This window comes from Equus quagga, chromosome 1 (genome assembly GCF_021613505.1).
Source record: "Equus quagga isolate Etosha38 chromosome 1, UCLA_HA_Equagga_1.0, whole genome shotgun sequence".
NCBI lineage: Eukaryota > Metazoa > Chordata > Mammalia > Perissodactyla > Equidae > Equus > Equus quagga.
Window position 1 is genome coordinate 96,803,098 of NC_060267.1, and position 22,104 is coordinate 96,825,201.

Sequence of the window (22,104 nt, forward strand, 5' to 3'; positions counted from 1 at the left end):
CATGTTTCATTGTATCATCAGAAAACAAGAAGGCAAAGGATAGAAGTGTGTGTTCTGAGTCTGGACACCCGTGTATCATATTAGCAGATGCTGAGGATTTGACAGATTCAACAGTGGCCTGTACCTTTCCTTCCACAGAGACAAGGATGTGGGAGTCAGATGAGTCACAAACCCAGTTATGTTCCTGGAGCTACTGTATCCAGGGTTTGGAAGCTATTCAGTTTACTGAGGCCACAAGGAGGAAGGGTGATTAATCTATACATGTTCGTGACCCACTAAGGCAACTCAGAACATGTACACGCTCCCTTTGCTTATCTGCACAGGAGACTAATGCAAGCACTTCTGGTGCCATGATGAGGTGATCTTTTTAAGTGTTCACATAAAACTGTTTTTGGTGTTATAAAGTAGCTTTAAAAAGAACGTTTAGTTAGGGGCTGGCCCTGTGGCCGAGTGGTTAAGTTCGCGCACTCCGCAGCAGGCAGCCCAGTGTTTCGTTAGTTCGAATCCTGGGCGCAGACATGGCACTGCTCATCAGACCACGCTGAGGCAGCGTCCCACATGCCACAACTAGAAGAACCCACAACGAAGAATACACAACTATGTACTGGGGGGCTTTGGGGAGAAAAAGGAAAAAATAAAATCTTTAAAAAAAAAAAAAAGAACGTTTAGTTAATATAAATAGTTGCTTAAATAAGTATGAAAAACTAAAAGTCAAGTTCATACAAGAAACTGACAAGTTTGAGAGCTGGGAACCAAGCCCGCCTACTCCCTGCACCCAGCAGCCTGCTAGCCTTGGGCAAAGGCCCCTTGCTGCCAGACAGAATCACCATTTTCAAGGGCCCCAGCCAGACAGGTTTCTAGAAGAGAAGCCAAGGGCTTATTAACTGTCTGCACTGTAGATTCCATAAGATGCAAGGAGCCCCACACAGTAACCTGCAGAGACTGCAGTAAGAATCTCAAGGAGATGGTCTGAGGGCAGTTCATTCACAGACAAAGTAAAGTTGCACTCTTGGTTTTATTTGTGGAAATGGTCTTTATTTCAAACCAAGCAGCCTCTCCCCTAGCTCAGCTGTTCTGCCACTTCCAGAGGCGAAGAACGTGATCATAAAAGGAGCATGTGGCTAGAAGAGTGCTGTCAGAGTTTGCTCCTTCCAGACGGGGGTCGTCGTCAGAGATTTTCGACCCCACAGTGTGCAGCTGGCCGCTGCTCTTTGAGTTCTCTGTGAGTAGCTGGAAAGAAGACCTCGGTTTGCCTCCCCGCTGGAGTCTAGTACGACCCTCTCCATCATTGTCTGCTAAATGATCAGAAGAGGGTGCAGGTGACTGGCCTACAACCTTCTGGTTACAGACTTCTGTTGTTCCGGCTTCTGGGTCGCTGCAGGGAAAGGACCCTAAGCAGAATGACTGCTGGGTCTGTGGCAGATGGCGGAAGTAGAGCCAGGACCAGTCAGCTCCATACACCAGTGAGTTGGGCAATGTTTGAGACACAGAGACTGTGTATGATTCCTGCTTCTCCTCTGGAGTGAGACAGGAGAACATGGGAAATGCAATGTTACCCAGAGTCAGTCTTGTCACCCCAACTAATGGTCCCTGCCCACCCTCAAAGGGAGACTCTGCCAAGAACAGCTGCTCATTCATCAGCAACCACTGTGTGTGCCTGAGAGGACACAGAACCCCACGTGCAAGGGTGCTTTTCCAAGTCAGAGGACTTGGCAAAAGCCTCTCAGTTAAGACTGAAAGCAAAGGATAAAGGAGTTTGCCAGACGGGAGGGAAACAGATGTATGAGAAACAGGGAACAAACATTGTGAAGTACAGTGGTAGAAAAAACCTGGTGTGTGAGGAACTGCAAACAAGCGGACATGGCTGAAGGCTGTCGAGTGGTGACACATGTCTGGAGGGTCAAAATCATGCAAAGCTCAGCATGCTCTATTAAAGAATTCGGATTTTAGCTTGGAAAGGAGTCATTCAAGAGTTTACACATGAGCAGTTATCCTTAGGGTGAGTTGCTATGGCAACTTTGAGGGCGGGACTGGAAGGAAGTCAGAGCTCCTTCCAAATGGTACCAGCTGTAGAAGGTTTGAGAGTGACATTTGACCAGAAAAAGAAATGAAGTGTCGCCAACCCTGAGGTGGTCTAGGGTCCAGGGCAAGGCTGAGGCTGGCAAGAGCAGCCGTGGAAAACTAGTGGCCAGTGAGCTGGGGATGTGGACTTAGAAAACTGTCACCAGCTGGAAGCCGGTGGCTATTCAGGTCTTCAGTGAGCCTGGACAGCCCCAACACTGAAAGGGTGGCCACTGCTGCCTCCCAAGTACAGGGATAAATGCCACAGTCTCTGAGTTGCAATCAGAATGAGCAGTGATAAGGAAAGGCCAGGCACAGACTAGGTCGATGCTGGAATTAGAAAACACGCCAAAAACACAACCATGACACAGGAGATCCTACTCCCTAACCCAGGGCTGCACCTGGGCAGAGGGGGCTCCAGAGAAGCCAGATGCTGGACCACAGACAGCTGGAGAGGTGCTCGGGCAACATGCTTTGGAGGAAGCTCCCCAGGAGACCATCCTTGCCCCTCTGTTAACGCCTGGACAAGATCAAGAGATGGGGTTGCTGGGACAATAAGGGCCCGCAACAGTCTTTCATCCAACAACCACTCAAAGCGCCTGCTCCTGGCCAGGACCCCTTCCAGGCCCAGGTAACCCAGTGAATACAGCAGGTCTTCTGGCTGCACAGTAATAGCACACCTAGTAACAGAGAGCACATCTCCTACTCAAGTGCATGTGAAACACAAACAGAACGATCATGTTAGGCAACAAAGGATTGAAAAATTCCATCAAGGAGAAATAGTATAAGCAATGCTCTCTAATCATAATGCAATAAAACTAGAAATTAATAACAGTCAAAAAAAAGTCTTTACACTTAGAAATTTTAAAACGTTCTACTAAACCACACTTGCGTAAAAGGGGAAATATAAACTCAAATCACAAAATTCCTTTTTAAAAAGTGAAAATGAGGGGCTGGCCCCGTGGCTGAATGGTTAAGTTCATGTGCTCCGCTCTGCTTCAGCAGCCCAGGGTTTCGCTGGTTCTGATCCTGGGCACGGACATGGCACTGCTCATTAAGCCATGTTGAGGCGGCCACACATGCCACACATGCCACAACTAGAAGGACCCACAACTAAAATATACAACTACGTACAGGAGGGATTTGGGGAGAAAAAGCAGGAAAAAAAAAAAGATTGGCAACAGTCGTTAGCTCAGGTGCCAATCTTAAAAAACAAAAAAAAGGGAAAATGAAATTACAGTTATGTGTCACTTAACAACGGGAATGCCTTCTGAGAAATGTGTCCTTGGGCAATTCTGCCACTGTGCGAATATCGCAGAGTGACTTACACAACCTAGATGGTAGGGCCCACTGCACACCTAGGCTCCATGGGACTAATCGTACGAGACCCCCGTCCTACATGCGGTCTGTCATTGGCCCAAATGTCATTATGCAGAGCATCACTGTACTACACATCAGAACCTAAAAATATGCTTAAATCAGAGAAAAATTCAGACATAAAAACACTTAAATTAATATAAGCAAAATAATAAAGTTACATGAATTGTATTCCCAACCTGCAACACTAGAAAAAGAACAAAGGAGGCACAAGGAGGGAAACCACAAAGATCAAAGGTGGGAGCGATGAGGTAGAGAAGAGAAAAAACCACACAACTAATAAAAAATTAGAACCCCACTTCTTTACAGAAGAAATGACAAAGCCCTAGCTAACCTAACTGAGGAGAAAGAGAGAACTTTGCGTATATATTTGTATATTTGCATAAATATATAAAGTAAAACATGACAAAGGGGAAATAACCATTAAAGAGGATTTTTTTAATCACAAGTGACTTCTTTACACATCTTAATGCAAATAAATTTTAAAATGTAGATGAAATTAATAATAGCCTAGGAAAATACAGTTCACCAAAACTGACCCCAGTAGAGACATAAAGTATAAACAAACCAATTTCCAGAGAAAAACGCAGAGGAAGTTATCAAGGGACTACCATGCAAAATAGATCAGGTCCAGACAGTCCACAGGAGAATTTTACCAAATCTTCAAAGAAAAGACAATCCAAATGATATATAAATTAATCAAGAGAAGAGAAAATGAAGAATAATTTTCACACTTTTGGTTTTGATTTTAACATGAACCAAAGATAATGCTGATACCTAATCTTAATAAAAATAGCACATAAGAAAATTTGTCACCTTTCAACATTAGTGCAAAATCCTAAATAAAATATCACCAGAGTCCAATATTACATAAAAAAAATAATATACCATAATCAAGTGGGATTTATTCTAGGAATATATTCCATATTAGGAAATCCACAAATAAAATTTACCATATTAATTATTGAAGGAGAAAAATAACATAGCTCAATAGATATTATAAAAGCATTTGACAAAAATTCAGCAATTCCTGATTTTAAAAAAATACTCAGGAAAACAGAAATTGAGGGATACTTCTGCAATATAATAAAATAGACACACTTTAGCCCTCATACATCATCATACTCAATGGTAACCACATCCCATCAAGGTCAGAAAAAAGGCAGGATGCCCTTCACCGTTCTGAAACTGTATTGGAGATATCAGTGGATGAAACAAGAGAAAACAATTAGAAGCATTAGAATTGGAAAATAAAGAATAAAACCATATCTTTTTGCAGATGACATGATATTTACTTGGAAAACTCAGAGAATCAATGATAAGACTAACAGAAACCAAGAAATTTAGTAAGGTAGCAGCATACGAAATTTCTAACCAAAAAAACAGTAGCTTTCAAATACTCAGACAGTATCCATTTAGAAGATAAAATGAAAGAGAAAACCCCATCACAACAGCAACAAAAAAGATAAACTACTTAGGAATGAAGTTAACAAGAAATGTACAATGTATATATATAAAAATGTTAAAACCCTCTGAAAGATACAAGAACAGACTTGAACAAATGGAGATATCCCTTTTCTTGCATAAGATGACCCCAGATGATAAAATAAGTCAGTTGTAAAATTAATTTATATTTAATGCAATCCTATCTATAAAAAGCCAATAAGGGGCCAGCCCTGTGGCCGAGTGCTTAAAGTTCTGCTCGTTCTGCTTTGGTGGCCCACATTTGTGGGTTCAGATCCTGGGCACAGACCTACTCCACTCATCAGCCATGCTATGGAGGCCTCCCACATATAAAGCAGACAAAGACTGCCAGAGATGTTAGCTCAGGGCTAGTCTTCCTCAAGCAAAAACAGAGGAGGATTGGCAATGGATGTTAACTCAGGACAAATTTTCCTCACCAAGAAAAGAAAAGAAAAAGCCAATAAGCTTTTTTTTGGGACAAGATAAGTTGATGCTCAAGTTCAAAATATAGTAATAGTCAAGAAGTCCTTGAAAAAGAAGAGTGAGAGGAGGTAGCAAGCCTGTTCTTACAAGTGCACTGTGAAGCTCCAGGATCAAAGCATGTGACCCTGGCCAGGGGGACAGAGTAGGAAGACAAGAAATTGATGTAAGTACACATGGAAAGTGAGCATACAAAGGTGGCATCTCGATTCAGACAGCTCCACACACCATATGTTAGAACCTGGATCAAAGTCCTAACTGTAGGGGCCTGCCCAGGGCTGTAGCAGCTAAGTGTACGTGCAGCAGCGGCTGTGCTGTGGCGCGTCCCACGTACAAAAGAGAGGAAGATTGGCACAGACGTCAGCTCAGGGACAATCTTCCTCACCAGAAAACAGTTCTAACTGCAAAAACTGAAATGATACAGGCATGAGAAGAAAAACGCTGGTAAATTCCTTTATAAACTGAGTGTGTGGGGGAAAGGCTTTTTAACTGACTCAAAATCCAGATTCAGTGAAAACAAAATCTATAAATTTGATTACATTAAAAGAAAAAAGAAAACTTTTGCATGGGAGAAAAAAACACCATGGGCAAAATCAAGAACTGAAAGAAAATATTTCTAATATACACCAGAGACAAAGGGCTACTGCCAGTAATATATAAGAACTCTGTAAAACCAAGGGGGAAAAAAGATCAGAAACCAGAGAGAAAAACAGGCAAAAGATACACAAAGATAATTCATAAAACCAGCCCTTTATCATAAGAAAAAATATTCAATTTCACTCATAATTTCAGATATGCAAATTTAAACTACTCTGATGCCATTTCTTACCTGTCAGATGCAAAAATCCCCAAACTGGACAACATATTCTGTTGGCAAAGCTGTAGGGAAGCCAGCATTCTCATATGTGGCTGGTGAGATAATGAAATTGGATATATATTGATCCTTTTTTTTTTTCCTTTTTGAGGAAGATTAGCCCTGAGCTAACTACTGCCAGTCCTCCTCTTTTTGCTGAGGAAGCCTGGCCCTGAGCTAACATCTGTGCCCCTCTTCCTCCACTGTATATGTGGGACACCTACCACAGCATGGCGTGCCAAGCAGTGCCATGTCCGCACCCGGGATCCGAACCATTGAGCCCTGGGCCTCCAAGAAGCGGAATGTGCGAACTTAACCACTGCGCCACTGGGCCAGCCCCTATGTTGATCCTTTGACCCCGCAATCCCACATCTAGGCAGTAACCCTAAAGATATACCTCCAACAAAATGAAAATACATATGCAAAACAAGATACATAGGAAACATTATTTATAAATGCAAAATACTAGAAATAACCCGAATACTCACATAGAAAATTGGATGAAAAAAATATGGTATACCCACTACATGGAGTACTATATAACTTTAAAAGAACAAAGACCTCTATGAAGCAATATGGATTGACTTCCAGGATATATTTTTAAATGAAATAAACAAAGCATGAAAAAGTGTACACAGTGTATCTTTTGTATAAGAAAGGAGAAGTATGAATATGTATATATATGTGTATACGCTTATTTTTGTAAAAAGACACAATTATAACCGAAACCTAATGAAATGGGTTCTCTATAAAAGGTGAGCAGGACTAAGGTGGGGAGGGTCTGATATTCCTCTGAGCATACTTCTTAATGTAATTTTAATTTCTAGAACATTGTTAATGTTTTACACATTCAAAAGATAAAAATTAAATCAATGAGGATGAAGAAAAAAATCCTTAAAAAAAGGGACCTAATTGTATTTCAAATAACTACACAGGAAAAAAAAAACCCAACATAATCCAAGTAACTTTTGAACACAGTACTTTGACTACATCAAATCATTCTAACAAAGAGAACTGCAAGAGTATCCTGAATTTGCTTCTCAGCCTTGCTTTGCTGTGACACCAGTGGCCACTCTGTAAAGTTAAGCATGTGAGTAAACCTTCAGTGGAAGCCAGAGTTTTCCCTGGAGAAAGGAGACACATGCAGAATGGGGACGGCGAAAGTTGGCATGGAATTAGAGCCATCAACATGAATTCATGTTCTAACACACACACACACACGTACACATGACATCCCAGTATTACAAGACAACTAATTACCAGATCTTTGATTCTAAACACTACTCGCGGCTAAGAATCCAGGATTCCCTGGAGAACAGCTGATTCCAGGTATAGGAGAGGTAAAACACAAAATGAACCTGGAATATCTTGTGCCAAAAAGCAAGGAAGTACTCAAAAATCAACAGAGACGTGTGAAAAGGACACAGGAGACAGCTTAAAGGGGCTTTCATGGGAAAACTCTAGGACAATGTGAACATTATAACGAATAATGGCAATAATGGATTATGACCAATTGAATAACATAAAAATTCATGAATCTTTATGGATATTAAATACAGACAGACATATGGGAGAAAAGAATGCTCTTCCTTACAAAAGAACATTAATTTAAAAATGTAGAAAGGATGATAATAGAGAATCACCATCTTGTACTTACAGCAATAATTTATCCAGTCAAGAGTCATCACCGGATTGAGTGAAAGTCTGCTGAGGAACACAGGTGCAAAGACTCTCACCACAGACTGCTATTCATGACAAAGGGGATCTTTGTAATTCTTTGTGATGGAGAACCCCAGGGGAGACCATCTTCACAAGTGATCGCATTAACATCGGCAGTAAAGGGACAGAGTGGCACCAGGTGCCCTGACGCAGCACACGAAGGAGGGCAGAATCTCACTTCTGTAATGTTCCTGACAAAAATGCATACCCTGATACAGGAGACACATTTCAGATCCAAAGCTATGAAGAGACAGAAGGCAAAGGATCAGAAAAGATGCATCATGCAAACAGCAACCGTTAAGAGAGCTTGAGTGGCTCTACTGATACCAGACGAAATGAACTTTGAAACAAAAAAGTGAGCAGAGATAAAGAGGGGACCTCATAATGATAAGAGGGTCAGTACACTAGGAAAATACAACAGTTATAAACACATACACACCTAGCAACAGAGCCCCAAAATACAAGCAAAACTTACAGAAATGAGGGAGGAAAGACAATTCAACACTAACAGTTGGAAACTTCAATATTGCACTTTCAACAATGAACCACCAGATGGAAGATCAGCAAGGAGACAGGATGCTGAGCAGACATTGCAGGCACCCTGCCCATGACAGCAGAGCACACTCTTCCAAAAAGCACGGGGCACGCTCCGGAAGCACCACAGAACAAGTGTCAGCAAACTTAAAAAGAATCCACAACGGAGTAAAATTAGAAATCAATAACAGGGGGCCTGCTGGGTGGCACAGTGGTTAAATTCACGTGCTCTGCTTAGGCAGCCCGGGGTTCGCTGGTTCAGATCCCAGGTGCAGACCTAGCACTGCTTCATCAGGCCATGCTGTGGCAGCATCCCACATAGAATAACTAGAAGGACTTGCAACTAGGATATACAACTATGTCCTGGGGCTTTGGGGAGAAAAAAAGGAGAAAGGAAGATTGGCAACAGATGTTAGCTCAAGGCCAATGTCCCTCATCCCCCTCCAGAAAAAAAGAAAGCAATAACAGAAAGAAATTTAGGACAGTTAGCAAAATGAGGAAACTAAACACACTCATAAATAACTAATGAGTCAAAGAAGGAATCACAAGGGAAATTAGAAAATACTTTGAGAAGAATGAAAATAAAGATACAACATACCAAAACATATGGCATGTGGCAAAAGCAGTGTTCAGGGGACAACTTACCACTGTAAATACCTACATGAAAAAAGAAGAAAGACCTCAAGTTGTCTGAAGATGAGAACTATTAGAGCATGTTCATACAACTAACAGAAATGACGCAGAAGAGACAGAAGAACTGAAGGTACAGAAGAAGAAGGACATCCTTCAGGACAGCCCAGGGCGAAGCTGAGACTGACCTAGGAGCAATGGTGGGCAGGCAAGGGGTGTCTGTACAGAGGAGGGGTAGGGGAGATCAAGAACTGAGAACGAGGAGGGAAAATGGGGTGTTGGGGGTTTGAGAAGAGAGAGGAAAACATGAAATCGTTCTGACAGGGAAGAATTACTGGCTAGAGAAAGGCCATGGTTCACCTAGCAATTCCGAGGACGTATTGGAGCATAAACTTGAAGTGAGACCCCGCAGGATGACTGTTTCCCTCCAGCCACGTTCTGTGGCTCGGGCATAAGCAGAGTTGGGTTTTGACCAGTGCTGGGTTCTGCCCAGAGAGTGTGAGAAAGGGAGCAAGGGAAGAGAATTCAGGCATGTTTGGAATACCAGCCCATGGAGACCACACTGTCCACAGGCAGGAAGAACATGGCAGAAGGTGGGCCAAGGATGATCATGAAAGTGACAAGTGCTAACACTTCTAGACTAGAGGTCCCAATAGGGTCAGAGAATGGCTAAAATGCAGAAGGTTCTAGAATAACAGAGCTGGTCATGTAAGAACCACAGTTAGCAGAATGCTTGAAACTGAGATTGTGGAGTTGGTGCGATGATGGATCATGGTAAGGCCTAGGGTGTGACACTGGGAATATTGGGAGGATGAAGGAAGAGCTTGGTAGAGCGAGGGGGCAGGAAATTGGGAGCCTCAGCTGCCAAGGGTCCCCTACTCACCTATTGCCTTTCGGCAGTTGAAGATCTTAAAGCCGTTGTGCATACACGCTGCCAAGAGCAGGTGGTAGTGGAAAGGGTGCCACTTGAGCCTCCACACCCCGCCCTGCACAGGCATGTCTGCAAATGGCTGCTTCATGTTCCGAGTGTCCCACAGCAGAACGTGCTCATCATAGCTGAAACCAATCAATTAGAGAAAGCATGCAGGAAAGCCAATGCCCACTTATTCCCCAAGGCCCCTAGGTGGCAGGGAACACCTCCTGGGGAGACCCATCCCACTCATCCCTCTAGGACAAAGACCCCTTCCCTAAACCCAGATACTACACTCTGGTTTGAGAGCCGGCCGGATGGAACATTGCAATGGTCAACACGAGAAAAGGGAGTGAGAGATGCTAGGACCCTGTGAACCAACTTTAGTGGACTCACCTTCCCGTGGCCAAGATGTTCTCTCGATGGGGACTACTTTGGATGCTGCACACACCCATGGAGTGTCTATAAACAAAAGGGCAAGGCCTGAGCAAGCGCCCAGGCAGGGGCACTCCTCCAGTGGTAAGTCCACAGAGGAGGGACAGGGACAGTTGGCGTTTCATGCCAAATGCTGGCCCCTTGATGATTTACCTCTTGCTGGTGAACACAGATGTGCCAGGGGTCCTGGTGTCCCAGCCTTTCAGAAGGCCATCGTCCCCACCTTGTGGAAACAGAAACACCCAGTGACAATGGCATCGATGAGAGGAAGTGGCCATTTCTCAGGGAGGGAATTTATGTCTGTGAGGAAATTCCCATGGGTGACTTTTCCTGGGTGGTTTCAGGTTGTCATGAGGCAGAAGAGCCCCAGAGACAGCACCCCAGAAACAGTCACCCTGTGCCATAACTGTGTCTTCAGACTTGAAGAGGGTGCCTGCAGGGAAGAAGGGAAAGACCGATGGGCTACATCTATAGGAATAAAGGGAAGACCAGGAAGTTACAGGGGTAGAGTTACCAGGTCACGTGTAGCTCAACTGCCTTCTATTCAAGCCCCAGCAGTCAATGCTCCTGGCTGCCGTGAACCAGAGTTGCCATATCAAAGAACTCTGAACAGGAACTGCAGGTAGGAGGTAGCGAACACAAGGACTTCTTATGGTTCTGGAACCTTCAGCCCTTCAGGACACCCTCATGTGTTTTAAAGGGAAATGTTCTTTGTAATCTTACAGTAAAAAGGACCTCTGCGCTTGTTTTAGGGGAACTGAAAGAACAGGAAAACAGGAGAGTTGGTGCCCTGATCCACAACAGTCTCCGAAGAAAAGCACCACCAAGATATAGGGAGACAGCGGTAACTTGAGGAAGGGAAGAAAAGCTGATGAGCAGGGCCCAGAAGGAGGATGAAGAGAAGCAAAAATCAAAAGCAAAAACAAAAAACAAGAAAAACACCTAGACCTGACCACTCCATCCATCCACCATTCATCCACCCATCCACTTTCATCCATCCAACCACCCAACCATTCATCCATTCACACACCCATCCATTCATCCATCCACCATCCACCTATCCATTCACCACCTATCTATCATCCATCCATCCATCCATCATCCACCCACCCACCCATCCACCTTCCATCCACCACCCATACATCCACTTATCCATCTATCTACCCACCTACCCAACCATTCATCCACCTTCCAGCCAGCCATCCACCCGCCACCCACCCACCCACTTTCCAGTCAGCCATCCACCCACTCATCTGTCCATCTATCCACCATCCATCCACCCACCTTCTATCCATCTACCCACCCACCCACCCATCTGTCCATCCATCCATCCACCCACCCATTCACCTTCCATCCACCCACCCACCCATCTACAGATCCCTGTAACAGAAGGGATAGGGGATGAACAGGATGTACGACTAAATGAACCAGCAGAATCAGTCGACCCTGGCACAAAGTCTGTGGGCAAGCATCAAATATGAGCTGCCATTCTGTGACAAATTAGTAGAGAACTGGTTGTGGCTTCTTTACACACTGGACTCTCCTCTTTCTCTCACATTTCACATTCACTCCACCAGGAAATCCTGTTGATCTACCTTCACACATATCCAGAGTCCTACCACTTTTCCTCATCTCCACTGCTCCTAACTAGGTCTGAGTCATTCTCATCACTCACCTGGATGACAGGTCTCTAGGTTCCAGGTTCTGCCCTCTCCCCCTTGCAGTCTATACTCAATACATTAGCCAAAAAGATCCTCTTAAATTTTAAAATATAAGTCCTAAAATGTCATTCTTCTCTTCAGTATCTCACAGTGGCTCCTATTTCACTCTGAGCAAAAGGCAAAGTCCTTCCTGTGCCTTGCAAGGCCCTGTGATCTCTGATCTCACCTTCTACTCTACCACTCACTCCTCTCATTCTGGCCATACTGGCTACTTGCTACTCTTCTACACACCAGGGTCTCTCTTGCCTTAGGGCCTTCGCCTACTGTGATGACACTCTATAACAGCACTATCAGCATCTGCCTGCAGTGCCCTGATCCCTCACCCTTTCTACCTTTCTTCTTTCCAAAGCACTTATCACCTCTGACCTACTGTGCAATTCCTTATTTATTACACAGTATTCTTAGTGTTCACTGTCCATCTCCTCATACTCAGTGTGAACTGAAGGAAAGTAGGAACCACTGTCTGTCTTGTTCACTGATGTCTCCCCGGCACCTGAGACAGGGTGTCACAGTAGGTCTCAGTAAACATTCGCTGAATGAATGAATTGCTCCTGAGTTATGTCATCACCCCATTAGATCCTTGCTCTGAATCAGCCACACTTGAAAGTACAAGAACTTACCCAAGAATGAGAGACCTCAGAAAATTAAATCTTTATTGCTCTCACTGAGACTCCTCAAAGCTGTGCAGATAATGCAGAAATAATAACAAATAATGCAGAAAAGACTCTCTCAGGGGAAGATAACCATTAAACACATAATCATAATTAGGATAAGCACTGGGTGCCATGAGAGCAATGACAGGGGGTCAGACCTGGCCAGCATTTCTAAAGATAAGATTTTAAGCTGAGCTCTGCCAGAAAAGTAGATTAACCCGTGAAGGAAACATCATGTGATCAAACACTGAGATTAGAGAGAACATGGAATGTTTGAGGAAAAGAAGACTGAGAACAAAGAGGAGTCACTCAAAATAAGGCCAGAAAGGTAGGCACGGACCTGATTACATATGCAAGGCTGAGGGGGTTTCAACAAATATTCTGGATGGGAGCTGCAAAGGGTTTAACAAGGAGTGAAGTGTGATAAAGTTTGCGTGTCTTTAAAACAATCGCTCTGGCTACAGCGTGGAGATCGGATTGGAAAGGGTCAGGAATTAACACAGGGTTATCACTTAGTGCTCTGCTATGACAAACAAGATGAGAGGGTGGCCAGGACAGGTGGAGGGAGAAAGAGATGGCCAATTCTGAGAAAGGGTTAGAAGATAAACTAATAGGACTCCGACTCACTGGAGGACTGAGGGCAGAGATGTCTGCCTTGGGCAACCAGACCCTGTCCTGGGCTCAGGACATGAAGGGAGGGGCAGACGTGCAAACAGGGCGACACAGGGAGTGACGGGCTCAGCTCCAGAACCGTGGGCCCGGGAAGCACCCTCGCAGGACTACTGGGTAGCTGGCAAGATAAATGGATCAAGAGCTTAGAAAAACAGGTCTGATTAAACAACCAAGACGCAGCTGTTTCTGCAAGAGAGACAGTAAGTCCAGAGAGGAACAATGCAGAGTGAGAAGAGGATCCAGACAGAGGCCAGAGGACAATTATGACTTTCACGCAGAGGGAAAGGAGACAGTAAAGCAGAATGCAGAACCATCAGAAAGGAGAGGACAGTCAGGACAGCACGGTGTCATGACAACCCAGGGAAAAGAGCATGCCAGGATCGGGGGCGCACGCTGAATGCTGCTGAGGGGCCAACTAAGACAGAGTTGAAGGCCCCTACTGAACTGGGTTCCATGGTCCTCAATGAAGACCTCAGGAAGAGTGGTTCTGCCGGGCTGGGGTGAGTCTGGCGGCTTCCTGACACCGCAACGGAAGACCCCTGACCTCACCTCTCAGTGTGAAGTTCATTCAGCACACGACCAGCAACTGGACAGAGAAGGAGGCGAAGGGTCAGGCCTCTTCTTTGCCTCTCTGAAAATTCAGCAGCTCCTCTGTCTTCTCTCAGAGACCAACACCTCCCCCTCCCATGAGTTTATGTGCACCGGGGTGAGAGAGGCTGACCGATGTGTTCTCATTCCTGGAGCCACTGGTTCTGTTTATTTCTCATCCCACACCAGCATCCCCCAAATACATGCCACTCCCAATGCCAGGAGGTTAATCCTACCCCTCCCACACTTCCTTCTCTTTGGGAAGGTAAACTGTACCCAAAAAGGGAGCAGACAAACCTGAAACCCAACGGGACAGAGTCAACATGGACCCAGAAGTGCCAGGCAGAGAGTGTGGGAGTTCTGCCTGGATTCTGAGAGTGACAGCAAAGGGATTTGACACTGAGAGCACCACAGAAGCAGGGCTCCTGCTGCTCCAGCACTGGCTTCCGTGCCTCCCCAGACGCTGCAAGGCCTGCAGCAAGCCGTACTGGGCTCCAGAGGAACACTTAAGTGGTGAGCACCAACGACAGCTTCCATCCCAGAATAGACCCTCTCCACAGAAGGCCTTCAAGATCTCAGCATGTCCAGAATCACGGCCCTGACACGTGCCAGTGTGCTTCCCTCAGCACATCTCCAGAAAGGGGCCGTGATGACCACCTGGCTCCCCCCCTCATGGGGTGACACCCAGCGGAGGAGCACAAACCTGAATACACGATTTCCGTCTGCCAGTAATTGAAAGCAGCAATCCAGGCCTCGAAGTGATGGGCTTGCCACGTGGCCACATCATGCAGTCTGGGCCCCGCCTCGTTCACACGTATGAGGTGGAGCTTCCCTCTGGAGTCACTGCTAATGATTTTCAAGGGCTGGTCATTGGCTCTGGACACAGAGAACCAACAGAGAAACCAGCTGAACTTTATTCATTGACCCAAACTCATCACCCTCTTCTAGTTCTCAACTGGTGACATTTTATTCCCCTAAAACACGTCATGGGAGAGGTTCTCCATAGACCTGGGACATGGACATGCCTCTTAAGAGGCCAGCTTGGACAGCTGGCAGAGACCAAAGCTACCACCTAGCTTGTCAAAATAAACCTGTGTCGGCTCCTCCTGATGAAAGAACTGTCCCTCTTCATGTAAAAGGCTGGGATTCTTTTCTTTTCCGATTAGGACTCGTCATGATGTTCCCAGGTTTGGGAAACACAATCAAGCCTGGCAGAGGTGGCCCTAAGGCTCGCATGCATGAAAATAGGAACGGATCCTCAGAGGAAAGACTCAGACTCCTCAGCAACGCTGGCCCTTACCTCCCAGTTTTCCCAGTGGACCAATCGAGGGACAAGGCCAGACAGTGCTTGTCCAGGGTGAACGTGGAAAACGGCTGCAGTGTGTAGGTATTCTACTGGAGAGAAAGGAACGCATTCTAAGGGAAACAGCCCAGAACCCTGAGAAAACTGCTCCTCCAGTTCAGGTGTGCCATTGTTCCCTCATCTACTGCTGGGGGAACCAAGTTCAGTCACTCATTCATAGCAGAACCTGAAGACAATGGAAAACTGGCCCCTACCTCCAGGAGCTCACACACCTGCGGGAGGGCTTTCCCACACACGACCTCAGAGGAAGCAGGGCCCTCAGCTTTTGTTGCCCATGCACTCCTAGACACTACGACAGCAACTCTGCAGGCTCCGGGAAGCACCTCTGGGACACACTCTCCATCTCCCCAGGCCTCCAAGGATGCGCGCGTGTTCTGAATCCAGCGAGGAGATAATGGGAACCTTCCTCTGGTTTCCCTTTCAGAAGCCACAACTAGCCATTAAAATGCTGTTTCTCTTTTCTAAGATCTACGTAAGCTTTCATTACCTGAACAATCTGGATAGTGCTTAACTCTGTCAACAGGCTCCAAGCAGGCTGCTTCATCAGGGTCCTCTCTTGGGTGTATCTGCTCCTGCCTTGAACTCTGATTTACGGGCCCACATACTTCCTCAGATATTTCCTCCCTCATTCTTAAGACAGGGTTGCTTCTCTCAGCTGGTATGAAACAAGCCCCTTTCCACATGAGCCCTCAGTTGCCATGAATCTAATGCAAGCTGGACCTCTGCTCCAATCCCACTCATAGCAGTCATGTCAGTGTGGATCCCTCCCAGAGTCAGGTCTTGTGGCCTGTTTACTTCACCCCACTCACTATATGACTTCCCTGTCCCCTCCCTCCCCCACACTCAGATGCAGTCATTTTGCAAATGCATACTGCAGGATCACTGTCAAATTCTTGGAAAAATTCACACAGAGATCATACGATTTCCTAATTATCAGTGACAAATGCACTAGTCTCCTCTTATCTGTGGTTTGCTACCCACGGTCAACTGCGGTCCAAAAATATTAAATGGAAAATTCCAGAAGTAAACAATTCATAAGTTTTAAGTTGCACACCATTCTGAGCAGTGTGAAATCTTGTGCTGTCCCACTCCGTCCCACCCAGGATGTGAATCACCCCTTTGTCCATCGGATCCACACTGTATATGCTACCTGCTCATTAGTCACTTAGTAGCCAACTTAGTTAACAGAGCGACTGTCATGGTATCGCAGCGCTTGTGTTCAAGTAGCCCTTATTTTAATTAATGATGGCCCCAAAGCGCAAGAGCAATGATGCTAGCAACTCAGATATGCCAAAGAGAAGCCAGAAAGTGCTTCCTTTAAGTGAATAGATGAAAGTTCTGGATAAGAAAAAAAATCACATGCTGAGGTTGCTAAAATCTATATTAACTTTTGTTACAGTATATTGCTAAACTTGTTCTATTTTATTATTAGTTATTATTGTTAATCTCTTACTGTGCCTAATTTATAAGTTAAACTTTATTCTAAGTATGTACATGTAGGATTCGGTACTATCTGCAGTTTCAGGCATCCACTGGGGATCTTGGAATGTATGCTTATGGTGAGGGGGGGCCACTGTACCATTTTTACATAGGAAATTTATTGCTATTCTTAGCCCCAGAATCATCAACTCAAGAATGCTGGTCCAGGCTTTCCTTACGGAAGAACTTTCAAATCCATTGACAGGTGAATGAAGTGCCTGTCACTTCAGTCTTTCAGCCGGTTACACAAAGGTGACCTCCTCTTGGAGTTCGATGCAGAACCCAATAATTTAAAATAGACTACATGCTACCTTCAAATGTTCTATGATAAAGTTCACCACTGAGCAGAAACTATCCTAGAAGAATGTTCGTATCAGCCCAGCCTCCTTCCCAAACCCTCTCCATTCAGCTTCCTTCCACCCCCCACAAAGCCTGGCCCCAGTCACTGACCTCGGATCCCACCAAGCGGAGCAGCTCTATGGATCCACTAGCATCTGCCACACACAAGAGGGCATGGCCGGCCACCGGGATGTGGCACCTGAGGAGAGAATTCACATGCCAGTCAGAATATGGGATATGCCCAGAGTACAGAAGAGCATTATGCACCCCAGTAATTTATTATTTAAATTTCAGCTCCAAAACCAGGTTGGAGCCTACAATTCTGCACCAAAAAGTTTCCTCAGCTTACGAATCAGGAAACTAACACCACTTCCCAGACTGATACTAACTCTAGGGCTCAAAAACTGACAAAGGAAATGAGCCCAAGTCTAAGCATCCAAGTGCCCAGAGGTGAGCAGGATAGTAAATAAAGGCATCCAAAGTTCAGAGGCTTCCTCATCTTGTTGCATGCTGCCAGGCATCAGGCTCCCTGGCTAACTGAAAAGATACTCATGACAAACCCCACACAAGTGGGATTGTTACTGTCGTACCACTTCATGTCCAGGATTGCAGAAGTATCTCCTCTTTGGATCTCAACCAGGGGGCAAGCAGAGCCGTCCTCATTGAAACTATACAGGTAGAGACGTCCTAAACGGACCTGAGGCTCGTCTATGTCCAGTCCGCTCTACAAAAACACAGATGTGTTCTGATTACCCTAATAGATACTGAGGAACCCAAAGGATGGAAAAAGGGATTGAGGGAAAGAAAAGGTTTGCTAAGGGTCTGGAACTCTGCCTGGAAGCAGCACCCTTTATTGTCTCTTCTCCTGCATGTGACTAATGAGCAGGGAGACAAGCTCTGTGGGACCCAGCACTTGCTCCTTCTGAACAGCTGGCACGGAACAGCTATGCTAAGGGTCACCGCAGGACCCAGTTCGCCTGGACAGTCCTGGGTTCGGCCTGCTGCTCCAGAGCCAGCTCACACTCTTATAGGAGGCCTGGTTGGGATCCGCGCAGACGCCTTCAAGAGATTAGGTATAGCTCCCAGGAAATTCCATTTTCTCTTTCCTCTAGACTTCATCCACAAGCTCGAGCCTCACCTGCACAGGGACGACATTCTGCTTTCAAGATGCCCGTTTCTAGCCTACCTTCTGGCCACAAAGCCAATGTCGTAGCTTCATCTCCTGTGCCACTCCACAGGAGACTTTTCTCTTTCAACCTCCCCCGTTGCAGACCAGACAGAGATCCCAAAGCCTGAGGTCGGCTGTGCCTCTCTACAGCCTTTTCTCGCCCTTCCTGAGACCTCTTACGTGAGGAGTTTGGAACTTTAGCTTTTGGGGAAACGGCACTTGGGGAGCGCAGACCCGAGCCCCAGGGTGGAGACAGCTCGAAGCCAGGCGGGCTCCGCGCACCTTGCTCTCCGGGTCGGCGGGCTGGTCCTCTGGCTTCCGCAGCTGGTAGGTGCCGCAGGCCAGCAGGTGCCTGCAGCCTTCCAGCGGGCACCATTCCACCGAGTCCGCCGTGTACTCCGTGTCCACCGTCTGCAACAGGAGGACGCGGCTGCCCGTCGCCCAGCAGTCGGAGAAGGACCCGGTGGGGACCGACGTGGAGGACACCGGACGGCAGAGGCGGGGTGACGAGGCCAGGATGGGAGGCGGCGCGGGGCCGGGGCGGCGCGGAGAGCGGGGTCGCAGGGCCAGTGGGCCGGGGCGGCGGGGAGAGCGGGGTCGCAGGGCCAGTGGGCCGGGGCGGCGGGGAGAGCGGGGTCGCAGGGCCAGTGGGCCGGGGCGGCGGGGAGAGCGGGGCTCAGGCTAGCGGCCCGGGACCCAAGGGGTCAGCGCACACCGCAGCCCAAGGATCGCACTTCTTCCACTTCCGCAGTCGCTTCCTGACTCCTCCCGGGCGGCGGGGAGGACTTCCGGCCACCGCCACCACCCCGCGAGGCTGGGCTCCCGCGCCCCCTGCCGGCCGGCGGACCCCACGTGGCAGGGTGCATGCCCGGCCCTGCCGGCGAGACTAGGGGCTTGGGAGGGGACCGCCAAGTCCGCACGGAGTGAGTCCCGCGGGGAATCGTGGGGTAGCTGGACCCCGAAACGGGAGCAGGAGGGAAGCCGGGCGCTGGAAGCGGGGGTGTGCGAAGTCCACGATCCCCCCAAAGGGGTTGGGCCTTGGCTGCCCTCCTCATGTCTACTTTAGGGGCTGCCCATAGGGCAAGAACTGGGGCGCGTGGGTGGGCGAGGACAGGGGACTAAGGAGACAGGACCAGCTGCAGAGCCCATGGTAGGGTGCTGGGCAGGAAGGTGGACAGAGGGCAGGAGGGGGAGTATGTGGGCCCAAGGGGCAGGGGTCTGTTGGCCAGTTAGATTTAGGATGTGAGGGAGGAGGCCCAGCAGAGCTCCCATCTGATTTGGAAAATTGAGTAGGTGCTGACGCCATTTAAAAACATGAGTGCAGGGGCTGGCCCCCTGGCCCAATGGTTAGGTTCATGCACTCCACTTCTGCGGCCCAGTTTCACGGGTTCAGATCCTGGGTGTGGAAATGGCACTGGTTATCAGGCCATGCTGAGGTAGCGTCCCACATAGTACAACCAGAGGCACTCACAACTAGAATACACACCATGTACTGGGGAGCTTTGGGGAGAAGAGGAAAACATAAATAAAAAGACTAGTGTGCTCTAAAGGACAGGTTTGGGAAAGGCATGTTTTGGACATTATGCATTGAATTGTGTCCCCCCCAAAAAGATATGTTGAAGTCCTATCCCACAGTACCTCAGAATGTACCTTTAGAAATGGTCTTTACAGAAGTAATCCAGTTAAAATGAGGTCATTTGGGTGGGCTCTAATCCAATAGGACTGTGTCCTCATGAAGGGGAGATTTGCTTTGTCACAGACACCCAAAGAGGGAAGACAATACAAAGATGTCAGATGGGTATGATGCACCTACAAGGTCTGAGGCTGCCACAAGTGAGGAGAGGCCCGGAATACCCTGCCCTAATGCCTTTTAGGGGAGCGTGACCCTGCCAACACCTTGACGGCCTCCAGAGCCGAGACAATACGTTTTACTGTTTGTAGCTACCCAGTTTGTTATGGCAGCTCCAGGAAAACGACCTGTTGAACGAAATCCTCATGGATGCCTTGCTATTCAGCCTGCAGTTCTGAAGCAAGGCTATGGCCAGAAATATAGCTACGAGTCAGCATCTCAGACGGCAGCTGAAGCACAGCACCAGGAAAGGCTGTTCAGGAAGCACCAGGACATTCTGAACTGACTCAACCACACATGTCGATCTGGCACAAAAAATGGTCAGGCCAGCAGCCCCACACTTCACTCCGAACAGGTGAGAAACAAACCCTGTGTTCTGACTACCTAAATGTTGAACTTTCATAGACATTCTCAGATGTATGTCTACAAAGAGCAAGAGGTTGGAGCCATGAGAAAAGCAGCCAGGGGCTGCGTATCAGATCAGGGACAAGGGAAGCAAACGGATAAAAAGTCTGGACCCCACAGCACCTTCATGATGGCATCTGCTCCAGGAGGCCCTGCTGCACGGGCAAACTCCAGAGCCCTACGGCTCCCTTCCCAGCCCCGGCCCAGAGCCCTTCACCAGCACAGACGTGGGGCTCTCTAACAAATAGCACAGGGACAGCCACCAACTGCTGGTGGCCATGTTAGATAGCAGTCCCCAGGTCAAGGCTATCCCAGATGAGCCACGTGACCCAGTAGAGAGCAACCTGATATCGGGACCCAGCATGGCATTCTATGGGTCAGCCAAAAGATCCTGGGCACCTCCCCTTCAATGTGATTTTCTGATGAACAGCTGACTGCAGAATAATTTGTGCTGGTCAGGGAATGTACACAGGCTGGAGTGCCTGGCCACCAAACCCTAACATGCCTGTCTACATAGGACACCATGCCAACAATCCAGGCCAGAGCTGGCCTCTGGAAGCAAGAGCTACCCCAGCCCTGGGAAAGTCCTGAGGGCTCATGCCAGCTGCTGTCTCTAGGGCCAGCACTCTCTCAGGATCACACAATTCCCTACCTCGATAGCTTTCAGAGCCCCCATTACTGCCTAGCCTAGGATCTGGAGGGACCTAGAGCAGACCTTATCTATGCAGCAAAAACATCCCCAATGAAGAAAATATGCCCCACCTGACCACACAGGGGCAAAGGGGAGCTTCTCGGCAAAAACGTGCAGGGCATGTGAAGTTCTCACCTTCAGAAAACCCCTTCCTCAGGGTGAGGATTGATCCCTCCTGCTCTCTGCACACTGCCATCATCTGTCTCCCCAGTCCTGTTCTCCAGGACACACTGCCCAGGAAGACTCAAGTAGTGCAAAAGAAGCTACCAGAAACTCAGCTTACAGGACAAAGGCCACCAAGGGGCTGTCCCCAGCCAGGGAAGGAGTGAGAACACAGAGGGCATCCTGGAAGATAACAGAAGAGCTTCAGGAGGGAAGGTATAGCAGGAGCCCACAGGACTGATGTTGGACCAGGAAGGCCCAGGATAGACAGTCAGAGGTGGGATGGCCAGTGTTCATTCTCCCAGGAAGCAAGGCCTCTAGCAGGCTGGTTGGCTGGACCCGGAGACCAGCAAGAGCCTGGCCACACATCCTGGCTCGCTGCTCCGAGATGACTCTGCAAGGTGTACAAGATGCTGCCCAGCCCTCAGACTATGGCTCCCAGAAGGGAGGAGGCCTGGCCCAGGGGGCCACAGCCCAACACCGTGGACGGGGAAGCAGCACTCACCCTTGCTGCTTCAATTCACGGGCCTGCTGGCCAGAAGGCGAGCACC

General features: G+C 47.5%; 1 protein-coding gene across 1 annotated transcript; it reads right to left on the reverse strand.

The window, feature by feature from the left end:
• Positions 1-996: 996 nt before the first annotated feature.
• Positions 997-21,376, reverse strand: DPH7 (diphthamide biosynthesis 7). The gene is made up of 10 exons (XM_046682169.1): positions 21,353-21,376; positions 18,729-19,127; positions 17,869-18,002; positions 17,390-17,477; positions 15,398-15,489; positions 14,801-14,973; positions 10,617-10,686; positions 10,425-10,490; positions 10,002-10,174; positions 997-1,517 (listed from the first exon to the last, which is right to left on the reverse strand). The coding sequence occupies exons 1-10, from the start codon at positions 21,374-21,376 to the stop codon at positions 1,066-1,068; spliced, it is 1,671 nt and encodes a 556-aa protein (XP_046538125.1). The 3' UTR covers positions 997-1,065.
• Between the last annotated feature and the right edge of the window lie 728 nt (positions 21,377-22,104).